This window comes from Akebia trifoliata, chromosome 14 (assembly GCF_017979445.1).
Source record: "Akebia trifoliata isolate Shusen 1 chromosome 14, ASM1797944v1, whole genome shotgun sequence".
NCBI lineage: Eukaryota > Viridiplantae > Streptophyta > Magnoliopsida > Ranunculales > Lardizabalaceae > Akebia > Akebia trifoliata.
In genome coordinates this window covers 18,173,185-18,195,934 of record NC_141388.1, presented here as the reverse complement: position 1 = coordinate 18,195,934, position 22,750 = coordinate 18,173,185, and the positions used below count along the sequence as shown (strand labels likewise).

At 35.5% G+C, this 22,750-nt stretch overlaps 1 protein-coding gene and 1 pseudogene across 5 annotated transcripts; one reads left to right on the top strand and one right to left on the bottom strand.

The window, feature by feature from the left end:
• Window positions 1–6,897: 6,897 nt before the first annotated feature.
• Window positions 6,898–12,228, bottom strand: LOC147386494 (senescence-specific cysteine protease SAG12 pseudogene; annotated as a pseudogene). The gene is made up of 4 exons (XR_015171976.1): window positions 11,564–12,228; window positions 10,248–10,331; window positions 10,043–10,139; window positions 6,898–8,006 (listed from the first exon to the last, which is right to left on the bottom strand). The product of XR_015171976.1 is annotated as a senescence-specific cysteine protease SAG12 pseudogene (transcript).
• A 308-nt stretch (window positions 12,229–12,536) lies between these two features.
• Window positions 12,537–17,294, top strand: LOC147386493 (protein EMSY-LIKE 3-like). 4 transcript variants are annotated; one of them, XM_086424349.1, is made up of 10 exons: window positions 12,537–12,922; window positions 13,750–13,853; window positions 14,266–14,464; window positions 14,709–14,768; window positions 14,856–14,909; window positions 15,024–15,118; window positions 15,688–15,895; window positions 15,986–16,095; window positions 16,216–16,462; window positions 16,829–17,294. In XM_086424349.1, the coding sequence occupies exons 7-10, from the start codon at window positions 15,809–15,811 to the stop codon at window positions 16,922–16,924; spliced, it is 540 nt and encodes a 179-aa protein (XP_086280475.1). In that variant the 5' UTR covers window positions 12,537–12,922; window positions 13,750–13,853; window positions 14,266–14,464; window positions 14,709–14,768; window positions 14,856–14,909; window positions 15,024–15,118; window positions 15,688–15,808; the 3' UTR covers window positions 16,925–17,294. The 4 variants fall into 4 exon arrangements, 3 of the variants coding, with proteins under 3 accessions (XP_086280475.1, XP_086280474.1, XP_086280473.1); XM_086424348.1 differs by having other exon boundaries at window positions 14,856–14,921; XM_086424347.1 differs by having other exon boundaries at window positions 13,756–13,853; window positions 14,266–14,768; window positions 14,856–14,921.
• The last annotated feature ends 5,456 nt before the right edge of the window (window positions 17,295–22,750 follow it).

Below are 22,750 nucleotides of genomic sequence, written 5' to 3'. Positions count from 1 at the left end.
TGGCCACGGTTGCATGGTAGGAATTTGATATCCATTCTCAACCCTGTTCTGTTAATTTCTCTTTTGTTTTAAATGAAAAATCATATATATATATATATATGGGAAATGTTCAGCACCCTAAGTTTTACCACACACTTTAACAAACGTTTTTTGTCCTACATGGGTTAGAAGTTTTGGAATGAGCTGATTTTTGGTGAGGATGATCTCTATGATTAGAAGATCATCCTCCCCAAAAATCAGCCCATTCCGAAATGTTTAGCCCCATGTTTACACGTTGAAAAATCGTGGACCGTCCATTTTTTGTAAATCAATTTTGATGGGGTTAGAAGTTTTGGAATGAGCTGATTTTTGGTGAGGATGATCTCCTCACCGGTTAGAAGTTTCGGAATGAGCTGATTTTTGGTGAGGATGATCTCCTCACCATAGAGATCATCCTCACCAAAAATCAGCTCATTCCGAAACTTCTAACCCATGTAAGACAAAACGCGTTTGTTAAAGTGTGTGGTAAAACTAAGGGTGGCGAACGGGACCCTATATATATATATATACGTAGCTATTTTATGAGCTGTTAAAGGGTTTGTGAATGCCTGAAGGGATAGTGCGTCACATCATCCGGAAGGGTGCACTATCTTGGGATGTACGGTAGGGACCACCAAACTCATACGTGGTATGGGACGCGTATGAGAGTGGAGTCACAACTGGAATCCGACTCCATTCCTTTCTTATCTTTACCAGTGAACGTGTATTGTAAAGGTGGTCGTATACGAGTGGAGTGTCATTTGGGAATCACATGCACGCCTGATAGGCATAGACGAAGATGATTAGTCAGTGATCACTAACAATCTAGTAGTAGTCGAACGTTCTAACACATCGAAAAGAGACCTATTGCTTACGGTCACGTCAAACGGCCAGCCTGAACCCGATAAATGGTCCTGCAAGCGTGGTAGACATGACCAGCCACAAAATCAGGAACTACGATGTTATTGGGGAATATCATGTCCTGACTGGGAGCGATCCAGTCGTGAATCCCAACTCTTTAATTCCAATACTCTACCATTTGTATTATGTATATGTTGTTATATTTCGAATTACAAACTGAGAAGCATGTCTATTATTTCAATGTTGTCAATATTATTTGCATAAAATGGAAAATGTATAATGAGTATGGATGATTGACGTTATGTGTAATTTTTAAACTGTTTAGTTGCTCATCCCTGACTATATGTACCAGTTGATCGTATTTTATCTTGTAAAACCTTGCATGTATTAAAATATTCAATATGTTTTATTCGATCATGCTTATGAAGGGTTATTAGTAGGAATTGGTTGTGGACTTACTGGGTAACCATTGTTACTCACCCTTTCCTTCCTATTTTTTTTAGTTTCAGCACTTGTAACTACCGAGGCAGGCGTAGAGTCAGTGATTGAGGAGTATCTGGTCGATCAGATCGACGATCAGAGTTTATTACCTGGTGAGCACTAGGGCCACATCCCTTTTGTGTAGTCAGTTTCATTCAGGATGTATGTAATTTTTGGATTGAGAGTTTAGGCCTATGTTAGAGTGAGAGTGTTTTGGTAAGCCTGTATATTGATAAATCTTCCGTACTTTGATCTACTTACATGTTAGATGTAATTAGTCTTCCGTTATTTTTTTTTTCCTGTATCTACATTTTTATATACAGGTTTTGTTATAAATTGGTTTATCAGGTTTGAGTTCTGTGAAACGCTAACATAAACAGAGGAGACCATGCCGAAATTTCGAGGTGCCACCTAGTACCTTGGGATTTGGCCTTGGGATTTGTGTTAGCGTTTGGCGGGGTGCCACAAAATTTTTTGGAATGAGTTGATTTTTGGTGAGGATAATCTCTAAAATGAGGAGATCATCATCACCAAAAATCAGCCCATCCCAAAACTTCTAACCCCATCAAAACAAGTTCAAAAATCGTAAATCATCTTTTTTTTTTTTTTTTGAAACTAGTTTTAACGTGGTTAGAAGTTTCGGAATTGTCTGATTTTTGGTGAGGATGATATCTAGACCATATAGATCATCCTCACCAAAAATTAGCTATGGTGTGAGTTGTCCTTATTAATTTGTGAGGTGCTTTTATAATTACATATCCTTCATTTCCATTTAAAATTATTCATCCCAAATTAAGTTCTTTCAATGTTGATTTCAAATTTGGATGACCTGTATGACATTATTGTTTTTAATTTGAAATTTGCAGACTTTTAGAAATAAAAATTATTATTTATAAATTGAAAATTTGAGTATTACTTATTATTTATAAATGAATTATATTTTAATTTTATAAGAAATAATATATTTTATTGTGTTTGATAAGGAATAAGCATTTTAAACATGGAAATAATATACAATATGATTGTAAGGGTAAAAAAGATAATTTACCAGTTTCAGCAATGTGTAACAACCATGATTCAACATCTAAACAAACAATTTTTTCAAAACTTAAAATTCAGCACTTATAAGTTTTAGCACTTAATGTTGTTCAGCACTTATTTATTTAATTTTTTTTTTCAGTTTAACAAACACCACCTAACTTGTCATACTTTCGTAATTGCATGTAACATTGTCTGGTTAGTGAATTTTGAACATATTGCGTTAAATCAGACTGAACCACATTCTAATGAATCGGTCCTTATCGGATCTCAATACCTTGAACCACATTCAATCCATTAACAACCAATTTGTAAAGCTTTTATTATGCATTCCTTTGGGTTTTATTGGAGGGAGACCAACCAGGCTGCCAATTTCCTAACTAAATATGGTGCTGGATTGTTGGTTCTAGTTGTATAGCAACTCTTTTGATCTTAGTAAATTCCCTTAGTATTCCTCCTGCGTTTTTTTTTTTTTTTTCACTTTAATAATAAAGGATTTTGATTTTTTGTTGCCCTATTTCAAAATGAATGGGTAGGTCCTTTTATAGCCCTGGTTGATTGATAATAATAAATAAATAAATAAAAACACAAATCAGAACCTAAATAATTTGGTTAGATAACAAATATATGAAGAGTTGGGTTCCGTGAACGACAATGTGAAAAAAGCTCATAAATCATCAAATCTATAGAATATAAAAAAAAAAAAAAATTTAATGACCTTGGGCCGTTGAAATTCAATTTCTAAAATTCATGGGCCTTGGCCCATCGATTTTTTCAGTTTTCATGTAGTGAATGACTCATGTAAAATCACATAAATCTAATAGTGTAAACATGATCAAGATATATGTATCGTGGAAATATTTATCCTAAAGATAAATCTTGACAGTTTTTATTTTATATTTATACGATCAGGATTATGTATTTTTATGTGTCATTTTCCATGGGTTATCAACCCAGCCAATACATAAAAATGGATAGACATTTTGAATTTAAACAAAAAAATATATACTATATTGTGTATAATTAAAGGAGTCCATATCCAATAGAGCAATAGTTTAACTTAAATTATTGAATCGGATTTGATTGAATTTCAAACGCAACCTGATCCATAAACAGCCTTTTTGGTTTCAAATCTCATCTCAGACAGATGGATTTTTTTGCACATGAACTGTACGGATATACTTTGTGTTGCACGTTGTTTCATTTGACAACCAAGATGATTTGGATGAAAATCTTGACTACTTTCCCAAAAACTCCACAAAGTCAATCAAGATTTTGTATTTTTAATTACAATATGATTTTATGACTGACTAAACATCTTGTAATTTATTTTAAAAAATTATACTTATTTTCATGTAAATATATATCGTAGATTGAAAGAGATGACTCATTCCAGATATTGCGGTTGAAACACAGATTTGAAACTATCGGTCTCTCTAGCTAACCTCAAAGTCAACCAACTTTCGCATCATTGAACCTTTCAAATGACTTGGGAGTGGGGCGAATAAATGTGGAGGTTACGATAGCTCGAATATTTCTACCTACGCACTATGGGAACAAAATTCATGGGAAAAGTTATATTGACACCCAAACATTTTCTAATAACAAACAAGTTGGAATGTCAAAAAAGCCCTTGGTTTCGAATCTCTTCTTTTAACGCAAACTTGATTTGGTCATCCCTTCGGTCTGAGCCTCGGATCTATTCGTCCAAGCCCAACCCACTAAAGCCCAAAAAAAAGTCTATAAGAATATCCTAAAGTTTGACCCAACCAATTAAGATCGTACTTAGGCCCATCAATAGATGTTGAGAACAATTCATAGGCAACGGATGTCCATGAACAACCTAAACAATGTAGTCTCAGTTGCCAATAATGTGGCACACATTACGAGAATCATCACTCTCGTTCTTAGTAATAACAATCCAATGGTGGATATCATAGCATCATATGTGATATCAATATCCCTCCAGATTTGTTAAGATCTCACTTGATCTCAAGATCTCTTCAGACGTCGCATATTCACCTATTCATATTCTACATTATATATAAATAGATTAGTCTTTTAGGAAAAATAGCTATGTGTATATTAGGGGCGGACCTAGAAAATATCACTTGGGGGTGAACTAATAATATAAAAATGAAATTAGAAAATTATAAATAATGAAAGGATTTTAGAAATTTGTTTTTTCTATAAAAATAAGAGTATTTGGAAGAAAAATATTTTTAAAAAAATGAGAAAAGATAGTTTATTGGCTTCTTGCAAGTCAAATTCTCATATTGAAGAACGAATACAACTCCTAACAAATAGTCTCATGTTATTTTGACCAAAATAGTCTTTATTTTGAAAAAAAAAAAAAACCCAAAAGTACCAAGTTAACTAGACTCAGTGAGTTTTAAAATTATGATTTGTTGAAACGTATAACAGGTTAGTGAAACTGTGAAAGAGTTTTTCGATGAAATCTAGAGAGTTATGGTGTTGGATTGGCAATTTGGTAGTCCATGTATGCTCAACGAGCCTTAGTGTGATTTGAAATCTTATTAAGGAAAGTGTTTCTCTATATAAAAAATGTGAGAGATTTACCCGATAAACCTAATTGTTGTACTTTTATTACAAAAAGTCCTTTGGAGTTCTGACAACTCCAAGGGAACATTTGTTTATGAAGTTAGTTGCCCACCAAACTTTACTATATTAAGTTTGCTTCCCAGCAAACCTTCAATTGGGGATCCATGCCATACAATTCAAGTTGATGGGAGTTAATTTGTTACTTAACAAAATTTGGAGAATCGAAAAAAAGATTAGTTTTCACAGTTGAGTTTTAATTTTAAATTTGGGAGTTCAGTAGCCATCCATTTTCAACACCATTGATCAAGTTCAAAAGTGAATATTTTTTTTAATTTTTTTTTTCTTTTGAATATGTGTTTTTCCATTAAATCTAGAAGGGTGTGGTGTTGGATTGCCAATTTGATAATCCATGTGGGTCCAACGACCCTTACTAATATTTGAAATTTTACTATTCTTGTCATGCTAGTTTGATTCATAAAGGTTTTTTTTTTTTTTTGGGTAACAAACTTGTAATAAAATTGCAACAGATAGGTCTGCTAGGTAACTCTGTCTAACAATATTGAGTCGTTGAAGTGACCTTAGCGGGGGACACCTTGACTTGGTGGGCGTGCACATGTCCATGATGCATAAACGCTGAGGTCACTCCGGAATTAATCAAAAATATTTTGTGGGAAACCACACACGTCCGCATCTAGAGTTATTTTTTATCCCAAAATTTTATAATAAAAATATTTTATGGGGGAAACGCAGCATCTATACACCAAGTTTAGAGGTTTCAGCCTTTGTTTGCAATGTGGGCTCAAGTATATAAAATAACAGACTTTTGAATTTTTTGTTGGGGCCATGGCCCTCCTCGTCCCTCTGTAGAGAAGGTGTGATGACATGGTCAAATCTTGGCCACTCAACTCATTGTCTCATGAGATCTCCGTAAGTGTGATTTATGCCTCCACTGCTCGACCTATTTGAATTGAATTCAAGGAACGATTTACACAAAGAAATGCTCCTTGTATTTATCAACTCAAACCCGATATTGAGCATACAAGACAACCATTCAATTGTTGATTATTTCATTAATCTCAGTGGTCTTTAGGATGAATTGTCATTCCTCCTTGTTCTTGCGGTGCATAGAAGGCCATACAACAGTGTCAATGACAAAATTGTCTTACTGATTTTTTTAATAGGTTTCATGAGTTTCACAGTGCCATTTGAGGAAAGATCTATCTCATGGACTATCTTCCTACTATCAACAAAGCTTATGCTTTGATCCTCCGAGAAGAAAAATAACGATTTGTTGTTGCTAATTCAACGACGCTTGAAAAATCTACTACTCTTGCAAACATCATTTATTACTCGAAATGGACACCTACCATCTCATGATTCTACAAATCCTGCCAAACCGCAACGAAATAGTCATCTCCACCCAGCTTGTGAACATTGCAGATGTGTTGGACATACAAAGGATAAATGTCATTTTTCTTCACGGCTATCCACCTAGCCATTGCTTGCATCAATTTGAACCTAAATCTGTCACCAGTAAATCAAAATCAGCTGACATGCAATCTAGTGCTCAAGATTTCACTCTAGAACAACATCAACAACTTCTCAAATGCTCCAAGAAGGTAGTGCACAACCTCCTCATGTGAATTTAGTAGGTACACTATGTGAAAAAGGCCCATATTTGACGGTCTTAACCCGTCAAATTTTGAGAAATTTGACGGACCCTCCTGTCAAATATGCCCGTCAAATATTCTCTTGTAGAATTTTTTTTTTGACGGCCTTGGACTATCAAATTATTAGAGAATGGGTTTAAAAAAAAAACAAAAAAAATCTATAGAGTATGACCGTCGAATTTGGAGGTTTAACAAACAATAGCACGGTCCTCTAATTCACCAATCACAATGAACAAAATAATAATTAAAAAAATCAGAAAAAGAAAAATAATAAAACAAACTCCAAATTAAACTAAATAACCCAAAATTAATATACATTTAAACCTCTTAACACACACATTAGTCATACATATATAGGAGAAACTTAGGAGGGAGGGATTAACAAGCTGAGAATCCAAATCATCTTCTTTCCATCGTACTTATCGATTACTTTCATGCCGTAGGGTAAGAAGATTTCATGGCAATACCACACAACCTTTCCTTGGCATCAACATCTCTTTGCATTCTTATGTATCCTTCCTCTCCCCATCCCGAGCCCCACGAATTCTTCACCAACCAATATTTGGTCCCATCATCACTTGTCCTGTAACCAACAGCAGTGACACCATGGTCTAGATCAGTGCCACATTGTCCAGTGAAAACACCGCTCGAGTAGAATTGAAAGTCAAATCCACTAGCATCGATAACCACAGACACGGGCTGATTTGCCACGGCCTTCAATAGGGCCTTCTCGCTATTGGTTGGAACATCTTCATACCCAGTGATTTTAGTTGCCGATGAGGCTGTCTTCTTGGTGTTGCAAGTAGCATCAACTCCCTTGTAAGGATAGTTAGTTTCGGTATTGAGGCCCTTGTTGTGTTGGATGAATTTGAAGGCGTCGTCCATAAGACCACCCCCACATCCTTGGTCCACTCCACTAGTATCGCAGTCTACTAGTTCTTGTTCAGATAGAGAGATCAGCTTACCCGTTGTGAGCTGGTTAATCCCTTCCATAGCTGCCACTGCTGAGAATGCCCAACAACATCCTACATTTCCATACAAGTTAGAAAACAGTGAGACAGAAACCAAATTCACATTCTTGGGTTGTGTATATAACATTCTTATACCCATTACGAGATGTTTTGAATTCTTCATTAGTTTGATCTACAAATTCATTCACGCTCAACTTATATAGGCGGTCCCCAGCGTTGTTGAGCGATTCAATTTTTTCCACATTAGCCTCAAATATTTGGAAATGCCTCTCCTTCTCCGTGGAATCCTCGTAAACACGCCCATAACTAGCCATCCATTGTTCATGCCTCTTCGACATAGACGTCTCATGAAGACTACGAGCCAAGGCCAACCAACTTACACACCCCATGTTACCAACTAAATATTCTGAATGGTGTACAGAATTCAAAAACAGAATCCAAAAATAATCTGAATGCAACTTACTGATTGAAAAAGCTATACGAAGATCATCAAAATTGGAATTCAAGCAAGGATTACAGAATTCAAAAGCAGAATCCAACAATAATCTAAATTAAAGCAGTATATGATATATAGGATTCATGTTGCTGACCCCAATAATTGGGATGAGGGGTAGATGATGATGTGTGTATGTCGTTTGGAAGCATAGCCACAAAATTTGATGTTTTTTACGATTGAATTCGGGTAAATCTGCCATGTATAAGAATTTAAGAGAAAATTACTTTAAAGACCATGCAATAGGGAATTCCAAATTACTTTAAAGGCGGCCCCATAGTTGGGACTTTCTTCTAAATGCACACGACTTGTCAATCTTTGTTTTTCCCTTAATTCCCTTACTGCAATCTATTAGTTGGTTTTAATGACTATCATAACTCTTCTACTTTTACCAAAAAGCAAACCCCTACTTTCACAAAACAACGAGCAAGCTAAAATATAAGAAGTAGACATAGGTCTTTTTTCTATTCATCATATCCAAGCTGAATTGTTTTTTATTTACTTGAATCATGAGCAAATGTCTGGATAGTGGACAATCCATCCTAAAGTCAATATGAAAATTTGAAATGCTAATCAACATTTGAAACACACATTGAAGTACATCAATTCTATTGTGAACTAAAACTTATAAGGCTATAAAGGAGTATAAGGCTGGTTTAAAATTAAGTTTGCCTCCTCAGGACCGGGTTAAGGCTAAACAAAACCTGTCCAAAAAATTTGCACATAAAACCGTGCTCACAGAAATCTGGGATCCACCGATCACGTGTACCCACGTGTATTAATGGCATTCCACCGATCAAGTAATTAGGATTCTATATGACCTAATCCTCAAAGACTCAACATAAGGGCCTGACTCCGGCTTGGCTTGAGATGGATAAAACAGATGATGGGAAATAAGAGTTGAAGAAGAAATTGGTGAACCATAAAGCTGCATGTGTGATGGGGGACCAAGTTCAATACATTCAAGTATTTTTCGGTCAAAATGTCTCTGAAAGCTACCTAAGTGTTAGTAATACTCTGCAATCTATTTTGAGTTGGTTGTAAACAAAGCTGGTTTCTCATTCGCTGCTGCCGGTGCTTGTGAAAGGGAAGTTCCCAATCTTGAAAACAAGAGGTAGGCTAAGATAGAAACACAACACCATGAACCCATTTTCTAGAGATGGTAATGGGAAGAGAGAGAGAGAGAGAGAGTATTATGGAGTTTATATGAACCCAGCGAGAGGCAGAAACTAGATTTGAATTTTCTAGATATGTTATTACTAGCTTTACTATGTTTCTTCTTGATATTGTTCTAGTTATGATCTCATATATATATATGTGTGTGTGTGTGTGTGTGTGTGTGTATGTGTGTGGTATAATTTTAGGAGGTTAATTAATATGTGTGATCATTATCATTAGTTAGCATTATAAAGTAAGTTTCATAATCTTACAAGAGAACTGAGATAAGTATTTTGGAAAGCAGTTGGGGGACCACTTCTCCATCTTCGTAATGGCCATAATCTAACTACGATGATATACTCAAAGTATTTTGAATGGTGTGTAGTTGTGTCCAGATTCTGCTATTGTAATGGCCATAATCTAACTACAATGATATACTCAAAGTCAAAGATGCATGATGGAGCCTCTCTTACAGTGATAGAGAATCAATCAGGTATTAAGTTTTAGTGTTAATTCTGTGCAAGAAAAAAATGAAGAAAGAAAACTCACTGATTCTTTGTTCGTGGGCTTTGAGCTTGAATGAGGTTTTTATAAAGCAAGCCTAAACTGACGCAATTTCATAATTTGGACAATTAAGGATATAATAGTTGAGGGACAATCATAGTGAGCCAATTTGCAGATTTGATATCCATAGGAACAACTTCCCTATACTTGGCAAGCATGAAACACAACAGAATTATAAAAAATATAATTATGACTTTCTATTTTGTTTCAAAGCTAATATAGAATACCTCTTTCAGTGCAAGTATAATTTCAGTCAAGAAAATGTCACATTTCCTTTGTTTTGATTGATCCTGTAAGTCACATTTCCTTTGTGTTTGATTGATCCTGTAAACACAAACAAAAGTTCTTGCTTTTAGGTGCAGGTGATTCAATGCATCCAAATCCAAGTTTATTCATTATAGAAAAAAAGAGTATTTTAAACAGGACTTCTACCTTGAGTCACCAACAAAATCATTGGAAACAACATCATCCTCCGTGTATCCAAGGATGCCTTTCAATGGACCCTCTGATGCATACCTGGGAGAGAATTTAAAAGTTGATCAAAGTTTACTTTGAAATGAGTATGAATGTATAAGGACCAGAAAGGTAGAGGGAAAGAGTAATATTGTAAAGGATGATTCACATGACATGAGATCTCTGTTTAAACTATTAGAAATGACATACTTTATGGCTGCTTTGAGATCTTTTTCAGTGTCTTGCTTGTCAATCCAAAGATATAGGTAGGCAACATCATGAACTGTTTTGCCTGATTTGCTTTAAATTATCAACTATCTAAGCCTTGTACCAACAAATTGCAGCTGGCTACATGAATTGTGTTCTGTTTCTCTATTCTATCCAGTACCATATCGCCCTTGACATATGTCAGTGTTATTGAGACTGCTATCAATAGCCTTTCCTAGTTGACTATTTGATCAACCCCTGGCTGCTATTGGTTGATACTCCGATACAGCAAAGGTATGAGACTGTACTGTATGTATACTGCATTTACACTTAAACTAGAAGTAACCAATATGAGTGACATCCGTTTTGAAGTTTCCTGGTATCATAGTTTGTCACTAAATTATCTCAACATCTTCCTCTCAGCATTTAGTATATATATATATGTAATGATAAAATTTCTTTGTTATCCAATATTTTGCTCTATCGTATTTGTCCCTATTTACATAAAAATTTCCCCTTGTTCTATGTACACAATTCATATAAATTAAAATGCATTTTTCGACTGAAGCAGAAAATTACATGTGCTGCTCCGTACATATTGATATTTTGCTACAAGGGAGGAAATTACAGAGTTCTCCACTTCTAGTTCTCCACATTGTGTGTAATTATTTATCCTGGAATCTTTGTTTTTTTATTTTTCCCCTCATTATTTTTCGGAAATCTGTGTTGGATTCTTTCTTTCCTGCTCTGTAACTAAGAATTAACATACATTAAGAGACTAACAAAACAGCATATTATCTACACAAGTTAAGGATTTCTATACCATTGAAGACTTTTCTTCAATTCCTCGAGAGCTTGCGAATATTCTTGTAACAAATAACTATAGTCATGAGTAATATTCTTCTCCACATTCAGACATTATCTAGAAGCATCAAATTACATGCTTCAAAATATAGGAATCTATAGGTATCGAGATTAATACGAAATACATCGGATAAAAAACCTAAATCTTCAATCCAAATCTAAATATATCGGATAAAAAACCTTAATACAGTCTATATAAAGAAAAGATGGTTTAGAGAGAGTACCTAGCCCGAAGTCGCAATGATTCCTTGCTTGTTGCGTGAGGTGATGCAGCAGGTGAGAGTCCCTTTGTGACCAATCTGATCAATTCGAGCTATCAGAGACAGGTAGCGATGAGATACATCTATAGATGAGATACAAAGAGAACGAGGATCAGATCTAGATCGAGATCGATCGATCAAATAGAGTGGGAGATGAGATCTATCGAGGGAGATGAGATCGAAAGAGAGATCGATCGGGAAAGAGACTGTGAGAGAGAGATGGAGAGGTCAAAATCGATCGATGGAGTGAAAAAGCGAGATCGATCGATAGAGTGAAAAAGCGAGATCGATCGATCGAGAGAGTGAAAAGACGAGGTCGATCGATCGAGATAGCGACTGTGAGAAAGCGATGGAGACGTCCATCGATCGAGAGAGAGAGAGAAAGAGAGATAAAGGCCGAGGTCGACCGAGACAGAGACTTTGAGAGGTCGATCGATCGATGATTGTGACAGAGGCAGAGAGAGAGGAACAGTAACAGAGAAAGGAAGAGAAACAATATCAGTGACAGAGGCAGTTGAGGAAGAGAAATAGTAACGGTGAGAGTTCGAGTGATGAAAACCGAAAACGTGGTCCACAGGCCGTGGAGTTTTGGGCTTTAAAACTCGACGGGCCAGGCCCAACAAATTTTTTTATATAAATTTGTGATTTTCACGTAGTGGTATAACCTCTCTTTGTGCTTCCGCTTCATCCTCAAACCATTCTTGGATTCTATATACATTGGGGAAACTGACACTACAAAAAAATTGTGAAACAGGAACAAAATTTTAAAACGGCATTAAGCCGTTTCTATTTAAAAACGGCATTAAACCGTTTTACCTTCTAAAACCGTTTTAATCGTCCTTTAAAATTCCAAATTTCGGTCTGATTCTTTTGGAACGAACCGAAGTTTCTCTCTTTCTCTGTCTCTCCCTCGATCTCATCTCTCTCCAATCGACCTCTCTCTCTCTCTCTCAGTCTCTCGCTCGATCTACCTCTCTCTGTCTCTCGCTCGATCTACCTCTCTCTCTCTCTCTCTCTCTCTCTATCCGTCTCTCTCGATTGACCTCTCCATTTCTCTCTCACACACTCTTTCGATCGACCCCTTGATCTCTCTTTATCTCCCTCAACCGATCTTATATCCCTCTCTATTGATCGATCGATCGATCGATCTCTCTCGATCTGCCTCCCTAGATAGATTTCATCCCCCCCTCTATTTGATCACTCTACCTGTCTCTGATATCTCGAAGTGATCTCTCATCTCTCGATCACGTTGGTCACAAGGGCACAGTTACTTGCTGCATCACCTCACGCAACAAGCCAGCAATTATCGTGACTTCGGACTAGGTAATCTCTCTAATCCCTCTTTTCTTTATATATAGATAGATTGCATTAGGGTTTTTTATCCGATATCTTCAAATTTGGATTGAAGATTTAGGTTTTTTATCCCATATTTTCATCATAATTTCAACATCTTTCAGCTTTAGAGATTCATGGATTTCATACAATGATGATTTTCCATATCAACCCTATTAGGATGTATGGATTTTTCTTCCAAGTATCAAAATAGCAGATTTATGGATTTCATATAATATGCATAGATTTTATTTGAAGAAAATGACAAAATTTTGATAGTTTAAAAAAATATTTGCTAAGAATCAGATTAGAGTTGGGGCTGTGTAATTTTTCTACTTAGTTTTTATGGTGTTCGTTTCCTGCTTTTATGATTTTTTTTTTTTTGGGTTACAACTGTATGGTTAATTATTTACCTATTGTGGTAAATGAAGATCAGAAAGTAAAACAAAATGAGACTTTTGAGATTAGGTTTGTAAGAATACACCAAACTGTTGTGCTATTCCCTCCATTAGGTCTTCCTAAAGTCTTAAATTTTTAGACATTTTAGAGGAGGTTTCTCCCAAGAACATTGAGAAGATCAATAAGCATTTGAGTGTGAAGGATATTGTGATAGCTAAACTTAGGGATGAAATTAGGATTATGTCTGCACATTGGAAATTAAAAACAAAAGAGTTAGAATCACAGGTATGTCCATGTTCAGTGTACTTTGTACAATTTATGCTTTTTTTTATTAAAATAATTTACACTTTATTTTATTTTACTGGATTACCATGGAGCTGCCTGTTTTGATGAGCTTATCATACCTGTTCATGGAACAGTTAGAGAGAAACATTGGAGAGCTGATCAGGAGCAAAAAAAGCGGGTATTAAAGTTGGAGTTCTGCCTTCAGGAAGCTAGCTCACAGACAAGGAAGCTGCAAAGGGTATTATATTTATCCTTTCTCAATTTATACCTTTTAGCTGAATTTGAGCTAGATGTTCACTGCCCATCATTCATGTTGCAGTTGAATGATAAACTTGGATGCATGTCCATTTGTAATCCGACTTATATCTTTTTTTATATCCTAGACAATATGATAGATTAGATAGATGATTAAACTCATTATCAGGGTTGTCAAATTTTAACCAAGAATTTGACAGATGGAATGTCAAGGTCATTTTCGGTTTTGTTTTTCCCCATAAATGGGTAGATTGGACTTATGGAACGTTGAGTCCGACCTCTTGTTCCCATGAGATGTGCCATTGATTGCCCTTATGCCAACCCATCCTTAAATATCCCATATGCATGTCTTAGTTCCTTAAGATTGTTGTTTTTATTTATTTTTTCAATGGCAGATGGGAGAAAGAAGAGACAAAGCTTTAAAAGAATTAAGAGATCAGTTGGCCACAAAGAAACAGAGATTGGGAGGTGTTGGTGGTGATGGCTTCAAGTTCATGGTTTCCATGTCTATGTTGATCCTGGTGGTATTTTCCAAACGATAAATTTATCCGATTTATTTAGCTATTAGTGTAAAGAAGATCAAGACAAGAGAAGGTTGGTTTAATGTTTCATGTTTTATACAGAATTCTGTATTAGGATAGGTTATCTTTAATGGTGATTTAGATATTATAGCAAGGGAAACAAACAGGGCCTTAATCTTTGTTGTTTTATGTTCGAACAACTATTTTAAACTTTATATGCATTGTTTGTTGTTGTCCTGCATTCCTGTTGTTATGATGCTATCCATTATGGGTACTAATTTTTCCCTTTGGGAACCCTTCACTTTCTTACTGTATAGTGGATGATCTCTTTAACATATTCTGTTAATGTGCTGAGCTAAATCCCGACCCTCATGAAGGTAAGATCTATTTTCCTGTTATGGTATGCTATGCGCTCTTCTTGTCATTCTCACTATTTATTTTCCTTCTGGCTATGATTTTTCCAGAACAAGAAGAGGAACACAATTGGATTTTTAGTGCTGATCAGTTGGTAGTTAATGGTAATTTCACAGGTTAATCCTACTAATTCTTATCTCTCTTGAATATTAATCTTTTTGCAGCTTGTCATGAATGGGGAAATTTGAGTAATTTATATATTTGTTGGCCTTTTCCAGAAGAAGGGGGTTTGGAATGGCAGCTTTCTGAAAATCCTGGAAACCCCATTGGTTATTCAAATGGAGATCATGACCTAGCTCGTTCAGTGCTTGAGGTGTGCATTCTATGACCGCCTCATAATTTTTTTTAATTTTTTTTGACATCCATGTTTTTAAGTCACGGGGACAGATGGGAGAATTGTTGATTGGGGTGATACAGTTCTTCACATATTGTTTGATTGATTCTAAGCTTTTGATATAGTTGCTCTTTCATTACATTACAACAATCTTTAGTGTCACTGGTTTTGCTTGCCAAATGCTTCAGCAAGCATCTCTATCAGACTTGAAATGTTGGAACAATGAAAGATTAAACATCCACTAAGCTGAAGATAAGAGTTGTGTTGTGCCTCAACTGTGGGGGAATTGTGTGCAACTCATAGGCTACCCAGGCAACTTTGTTGGGTTTCTTCTTTCTGCAATATCAGCAATTTGCTTGAATTCTGCACCCAATTTTTTTAATAAAGGCGAACCTTGTCCTACTTCACTTGGATGGATCCACTATTTTGATTTTTAATCTTCAAGCATGAAAATAAAGACTTTTTCTTTTATCTCAACATTTAGATTAAGCTGCTACTGGTATCCCATTATTTTATTTACTTCTCAGTTCTTTCTTAAACATATGCAGGCACAGATGTGATCTTCCTCCTTCACATCAAAATAGAGTTCAAATGGGTGGCCGTCTAGCTGGGAATGGAAGATCTGCTGTTGTTGGTTCTGTCCCATACCTTTGATCGACGCATAATGATATGGAGGCCCAGTTCCACCATATTGAGCAAGAAGCACACAATTCAGTCCTACGGGCCTTTAAAGCCCAATCTGATGCCATAACTTGGGTATTTATCGTTACATCATTTCACCACTAATGCATTTATATTTTCTTGACCATGCTTAGATAACTACCTCATGAAATGGAAATTCTTCAGGAGAAGGAAAGTTTAATAATAGAACTTAGAAAAGAGCTTAGACTATTAGATGAGGAACACAGAGAGCTTCTAGGCAGAGTTAATGCAGATGACATCATTCGGAGGATAAGGTCTGATAATGTCATGAAGTGAACTATGTTCTTTTTTCCGTGATATATCAATCAGATTTGCAACAAGTTTTGATCAGTTCTACCTTTTTAACTGGAAGTGTTATTTCATGATTACTTCAGGGAGTGGCAACAGTCAGGCGGGCTCCAATCTGGCTTGCATAGTACTGCTCAACCTGTTCATAACCCAGTACCCAGTCCTACTGTCTCAGCATCTCGCAAGAAACAAAAGACAGCACAAGCACTGGCCTCTATGTCCTTAAGTGCACCATTCCCTGCTTTGCACCCACAAACAGTAGCTGCTTCTATGCAGCCATCATCATTGGGTGCTAAACGAGGAGCTCCCACCAAGGGAAAGAAGCCTAAATCAGTAAGTTCAATATTTTGAAGTATGAATTTTACTTAAAGATTCTTCATAAACTGCCCGCTCCCCCTCCCCCCTGGGTGCCCCCCAATAAATAAATAAATAAATGAATGACACACAGACACAACAACAACAATAACCAAAAAAACATAAAGAAGAAGCCTAAATTAGTAAGTTCAAATATTTTGAAGTAGGGGTTTTATGTAAAGATTCTTAATTTACATGTACCTATCTCACCTCACCCTCAAATATTTTTAATTTGACTATTACATCCGAGTTCAAGTATCAAACCACTTTTTTACTATAATCCCTTGGTGCATTAGCTTTCGAATTATTGTTTTAGCGTGCTTAGGAGAAACACTTGGTGAATAGGAAGAATACATAGCGAAGGGAGTGAGGGAGATGAAGCAGAGGCACACGTCTTCTTTTCTTAGTGTCATAGAAAAAGGAATGGGCAAAAAGTTATGAAAAACAACCTCAAGCAGACCATTGCACAGGGTGCTGACCAAGCGAAGAAAGACTGTGCGGACAGCGAAGTTAACGACGCGGCCTCTTATATTGACCCGAACAACCATCTGAGCATCATCCCAAGTTGATCTAGGAATCCCGGCAAGAGGGAAGATGGCTTGCAGAGCATGCAAGCGTAAGGAGGTTTCAATCCTTTTGCTTCCTTGTAAGCAGTTGTGTTTGTGTAATGATTGCGAAGGCTTTATCGAGGCATTGTAATTTTGGATTTGTAAATTATGACTCATTGTAACTCTTTTTGTGTATAAATTAATGTCATAAAGAATCTCGATATTCTTTATTTAGGTCTATTTTGATTGTGGGTAATAGCTGCGTAGAAAAAAAAATTAAGAATTAATTTTTTTTTTTGAAGTTTAGATATCAGTTTATGACTACTTTAGATATCGGTTTGTATCGATGTCTAAAGTCTGACTTAGGACATCAGTCTTATAGACATCGGATTTTAAATTGATGTTTAAAAGGTATTTTCGTGGCAGTGTGTATTGATGTTAAAATGCATATTTGGAACGGTTTTTATCCGTTCCAAATTCTGAGTTCTGGAACGGTTTTTAACCGTTCCAATTCCTGAGATCTAGAACGGCTTCTAGCCGTTTAACCCCATTAACGACGCCTCGATTAGAGACGGTCCATAAACCGTTTTGGACTGCATTAGGAACGGTAATAAACCGTTCCTAATTTACATTTTTGTTGTAGTGTGATCACATGATCTTCAATTCCTCTTTGTATGACTATTTCATTCATAATTCATATGTCTCATCAGTCAAAGTCCCAGGCCCATAATCTACTTATACAATGTTTTGTGCACTCCATCTTTTGGTTTAGTTTTATTTCAATTAGCAAACTTACATCTTCTAACAATTATTGTGTCCATGTTTCTCACCATTCTTGTATTTTTCTGGACCTACACACAAAGGCGACAACTAGAACAACTAGATTTCATGGTGGACACTACTGTTTCCATGCCTCTCCTACTCAATTTAAATCCCCTAAAAAAAATTCAACGTCTTTTGGTGTTTGGCATTGGAGTTCAGGCCATCTTTCAATAAATTGCTCGTAATTTTTGTCTTGGAATAATAATGAAATATTTAGCTCTTCTTTTTATTGCAATATTTTTCTTGGTCCCTTGCCAAACAAGCATCAACACCATTTTCCATTGAGTCATATTATGACTAGTGCACCATTTGAACTCATACATTGCAATGCTATTTCATACCATCCACCATTGGTGCACTATATTTCTTACTTAACCATGGTTGATGATTGTTCACATTGCACTTGGATTTTTTCATGCATTCCAAATCTGAAGTAAAAAATATATATATATATATTACTTTGATAATTTCTCTCTAATTCAAACTCAATTTCAATTGTCAAGTAAAAAAGTTACAGTCCGACAATGGAACAAAATTTTATTCTTTAAAACCTTTTCTTGAATGACATGGAATTATTTATCAAATTAGCTGTGTGGTAACTCCGCAACTAAACAGGATTGTGGAACACAACCACCACACATACTCAAAGTAGCGTGAGCCCTATTTTTTCAATCAACTCTTCTCCTACTCTTTGGGTGGGTGGGGGTTGGGGGGCTTAATAAGGTACTCACACCTATCTTTTAAAATAGAACTTCATATGAGCACCTTTTTTTCGTTCAAAAAAAAAAACTCCTTTCTATACGCATTTTCGGGTTTTTGGTTGCCTACTTTGTTATGTGTCAATCCTTTCTCACACACGAGATAAATTTACACCTCATGAACACTCATATATGTTTTTGGATACCCTTATGGACAAAAAGAATATATTTATTTGAGTTCAATACTAAAATTATAATACTTCAAGTTTTTAATTCGGAACCCACGTTGACTGAAGCCCTCAAGCCAAGCTACGTGGAGTCCCGTGTGTCATAGGATCATCTATTGCTTGTAACACACATATTACTTTTGTTACGTGTTATACCGTGTAATCTCAATATTATATTAACAAAGTTGCCTCCGGACTTTGCCTCGTATTGCCTCATTTACTTGTTTGCTAGCCATATTTGTGATGTACGATCATTTTTACAGGTTTGCTTGTGGATTAACATATTTTCGCTGCACAACCTCACTTAGAAAGAATACGGCCGTGACAATTGGTATCATCCAATAAAATTAAATTTCAAGCTTATGAGAAAAATATCATCTAAAATTCTTCTAAATTTCAATAAAATTAAATAATGAAAAAAAATATCATTGTATTTCTTTCAATATTAAAAATCTAATACAACCCTAGAGAACTAAGAAACCCTTCCATGGTTGAACTTAGTCAAACATGAAACCCTAACAAATCCAAATCAATCTAGAAAATTAGTCATTAAAACTTATAACGATGAAACTTACATCGATCCTAAACATTCCAAAAATGAAAATCCTAATTGTACATAATCGAATTTATAATATAGAGTTCGAATAGTTTCGATGCAAGTTTCTCACGATCTTCACAATGGAGAGAGATAGAGAGAGTTTTGCATCGAAATTATTCTCATGATCTCCACAACAGAGAGAGACAAAGACATAGATAGAGAGAAACTTGCAAATTTCTCACGATCTCCATAGTGGATGAGAGAGAAAGAGAGAGAGAGAGAGAGAGAGGGGAAACTTGCAAGGTTTTCATGATCTCCACAACGGATAGAGAGAGAGAGAGATGTTGCATGCCTGAATTCGACTCTTTTAATCTCTACAAGTTGTTCAATGGAAAATCAAATACAAATGACACGAAAGATAAAAATATGAAAGAGGAGAGTAGGAGTTTTTCGTAATTTCAATAAAAAAAAGGGTATTTGGAATAAATTTTTTATTTATTGTTTTGACCAATTTGGTAAAAAAAATTTATTTTCGAAAACGGTAAATTACAATTTTAAGAAATAATTACTACAGTTTACTGTTTTGGTAAATAATCGAAATGTGGTGTGTGTTTGGTAAATTTGCTTAGATTCTTCATTACTCTTATTACTTGGCATTTCACCCTAGGACCTAGTTTTTAACATAAATTCTAGGTTTGCGTGTTTTATCGTTCATCAGTTGGAAACAAACTCAATGAGCCATTCGTATTAATTTTCACAACTTCTGCATCTGGACATCTTCAAAACAAACTCTTCACCAGAGGAGCAATATTTGTACATGAGTAATTCCAACATTGGAAAAAAGTACTTAGTGACCGAGGATCATCATTCACTTCCACTCCATAAAAAATTCTCTTGATATCTTCTCCAACATATTCAAGTATGGTATAATGGTTTAGAGACGTCATCAAAAATTCATTTGCTTTGTTCTCGCCAAAATCTGATAAATTGTAACACATAAAGTAAAGCTTGGCATATGGAAATTAATTTTACTAGGGAACCAAATTCCTTTCAAAACAAGTAACCATGGAACGATCCATTAATATAGATAGAGAATTTGGGCGAAGAAACACATTCCATTACTAATTTTATTCATTCAAGAGAACAACCCATTTTAATAAATAGCCACCTAACACAATCATAAGCTTTTCAGATATTAATTTTGGCATACAAATATTAGAAGTGTTTTGAATGGTGGAAATTATGGACCGTCGAGCTAATAGAATACTGTCCTGGATTCTTCTTCCCTTGACAAACGTAGACTAAAAATAATTAATAATCGACAAAAGATAAACATACAACCTATTTGCTAGGATTTTTGAAATAACTTTATACAAAAACTTGCACAAAACAATAAAATTTGGCAATGTTCCTCAGTAAACTTCTTTTTAAATGGGACATTAGAACTTATAATAGAGGTGGTGGAGCCAAAGACATCTGAGAAATACAGAGTTGGCTCTCACATGCTATCTTCAATCTAAAGAACATCCCCATTCCAATTTTCAAGAGTCAAAATTCCATTCCTTGCTATATTTGATGCCACAAAACTGTGAAAAAGGCAAGTATTTCGGTCACCTTCCTTTATCCACTGGATGTGTGATTTCTGTGTAAAAAATTGTTCCTTTATATCATCAAGATCTTTATTATAAACAACAAGTGTTTCCTTCTCTCTAGTTTCCAAGATGGGATTCAAAGGCTCCTTCTGGATAGAAGCTTGAATCTCAAATAAAACATCTCTGGCTTTGTAATACTCCACGCTATCTCCACAACTTCTTTAATGTCCAGTTGCTGCAACCACATTGTTAAAGATTAAAAAAAAAATTAATTGCCCACACACACACATTTACTTCCAAAAACTCAAAATTTATAGGTGAATGATCCAAGACTCCTGTTGAGAAATGATTCAAATTCCTGTTAAGAAAGCACGACTACCGCTCATAATTTATTAAATCCCTGTCTAGTCTACTGTGAATTATTCTCAAACTGAGAGACTTATTACTCCAAGAAAATCAGTCATCAAATGTTTCAAGTTCATTAATCCATTTGCATCATTGCATTGCCCGAATAGAATCCGGTTGTTCTCCAACCTTCTCCTCTTGAGATCTAACAGTAGTATTAAGTTTCTTATTAAAATCCATGGTTCATGTGAAAAAATTTGACTGACATCTCTCCATAACTCCCTCTTGTCTTGCTCCCAATTTTCTGCATAAATGACATCTCAAAGTCTTCTCATTCTATAATGCAAGAACTGACTTGATTCAAAGATATTAGTAATTCTAAATTTCTTTGGGTTCCACCCCACGCTACCCAAATTCTTCCATAACCATTGGAATTATAATTACCCAATTTATATTTAATTTTTTTCTGAATTTTGGAAGAATTCTAATGACTAACTTTCGCCTCACACAAGCCCAGAATTTCTACTCTCTCCATTCTTAAAAAAGTTGTGAATTGTTATCCTTTTATTCATTCATGTGGTGAAAACCACGTATCTGTCATTAGGAATTAGGAGCAGAGGTCCCCTCAACCATTTTTTTATTTGATCACATTCTCCCCTGCACATTCCTTATTATTGTTATTTTTAAGGGGACTTTACAATTTCTTGGATGCTTGGAGTCGAGTATAGTGCTCCATTTTGGTAAATAATTCTAAAAAAGTGTTCCGTTTTGGTAAATTTTTCTATATTAAATGTGGAAGCTATGCTAGTTGGGAACTGAAATGGTTCAAGAGGTGATTAGATTCCTGGTTCGGCCAGGCATAGAGGAGAGAATGATTTAGGTAGCTTAGTTTTGTAACCTATTGCGTAAGGTTGATAGAAGATGGGAGCATGTATGGGGGATCAAAATTCGAATTAAGATAAAAATAATGTATCTGTATTGCCCTGTGGATATAGTTATGAAAAAAAGAGGTGGTCGCATAGCCCCTCGATAGTCCTTATGATGTTCGATGGAATCGATCACACTTTATTTTTTTAATTTCAAAATGGAAAAGAAGATAGTGTCAAATTGTTGGAAGAATATCTGGTATTTGTACTTCATTTTTTTCACAGGATGGGATGATATCTTGGTGGTGCTTTGGATTGGGATGTGAAATTTTTTGCCAAGTAGAACTCATCATCAAATTTTTAAGAGAAGATTTATTTTATGGGGATAATTTTTTGAGAAATTGCAGATTGATTAAGAGAGATTGATGGGATCGTTATACTAAATGTGAGGATGGACTATGGTGAGTTACTAGCATTATCATTTATTTCCACAATGTGAAAAAAGGCCCTATACGACGGATCAAGGCATCTTCATTGTTGATTTTTTTTCGACAGGCCGAATCCATCAAATTAATGGAGGATGGGAGAAATTCGATGGCTCTAAGCCATTGAATCTAGGGAACATGTACAA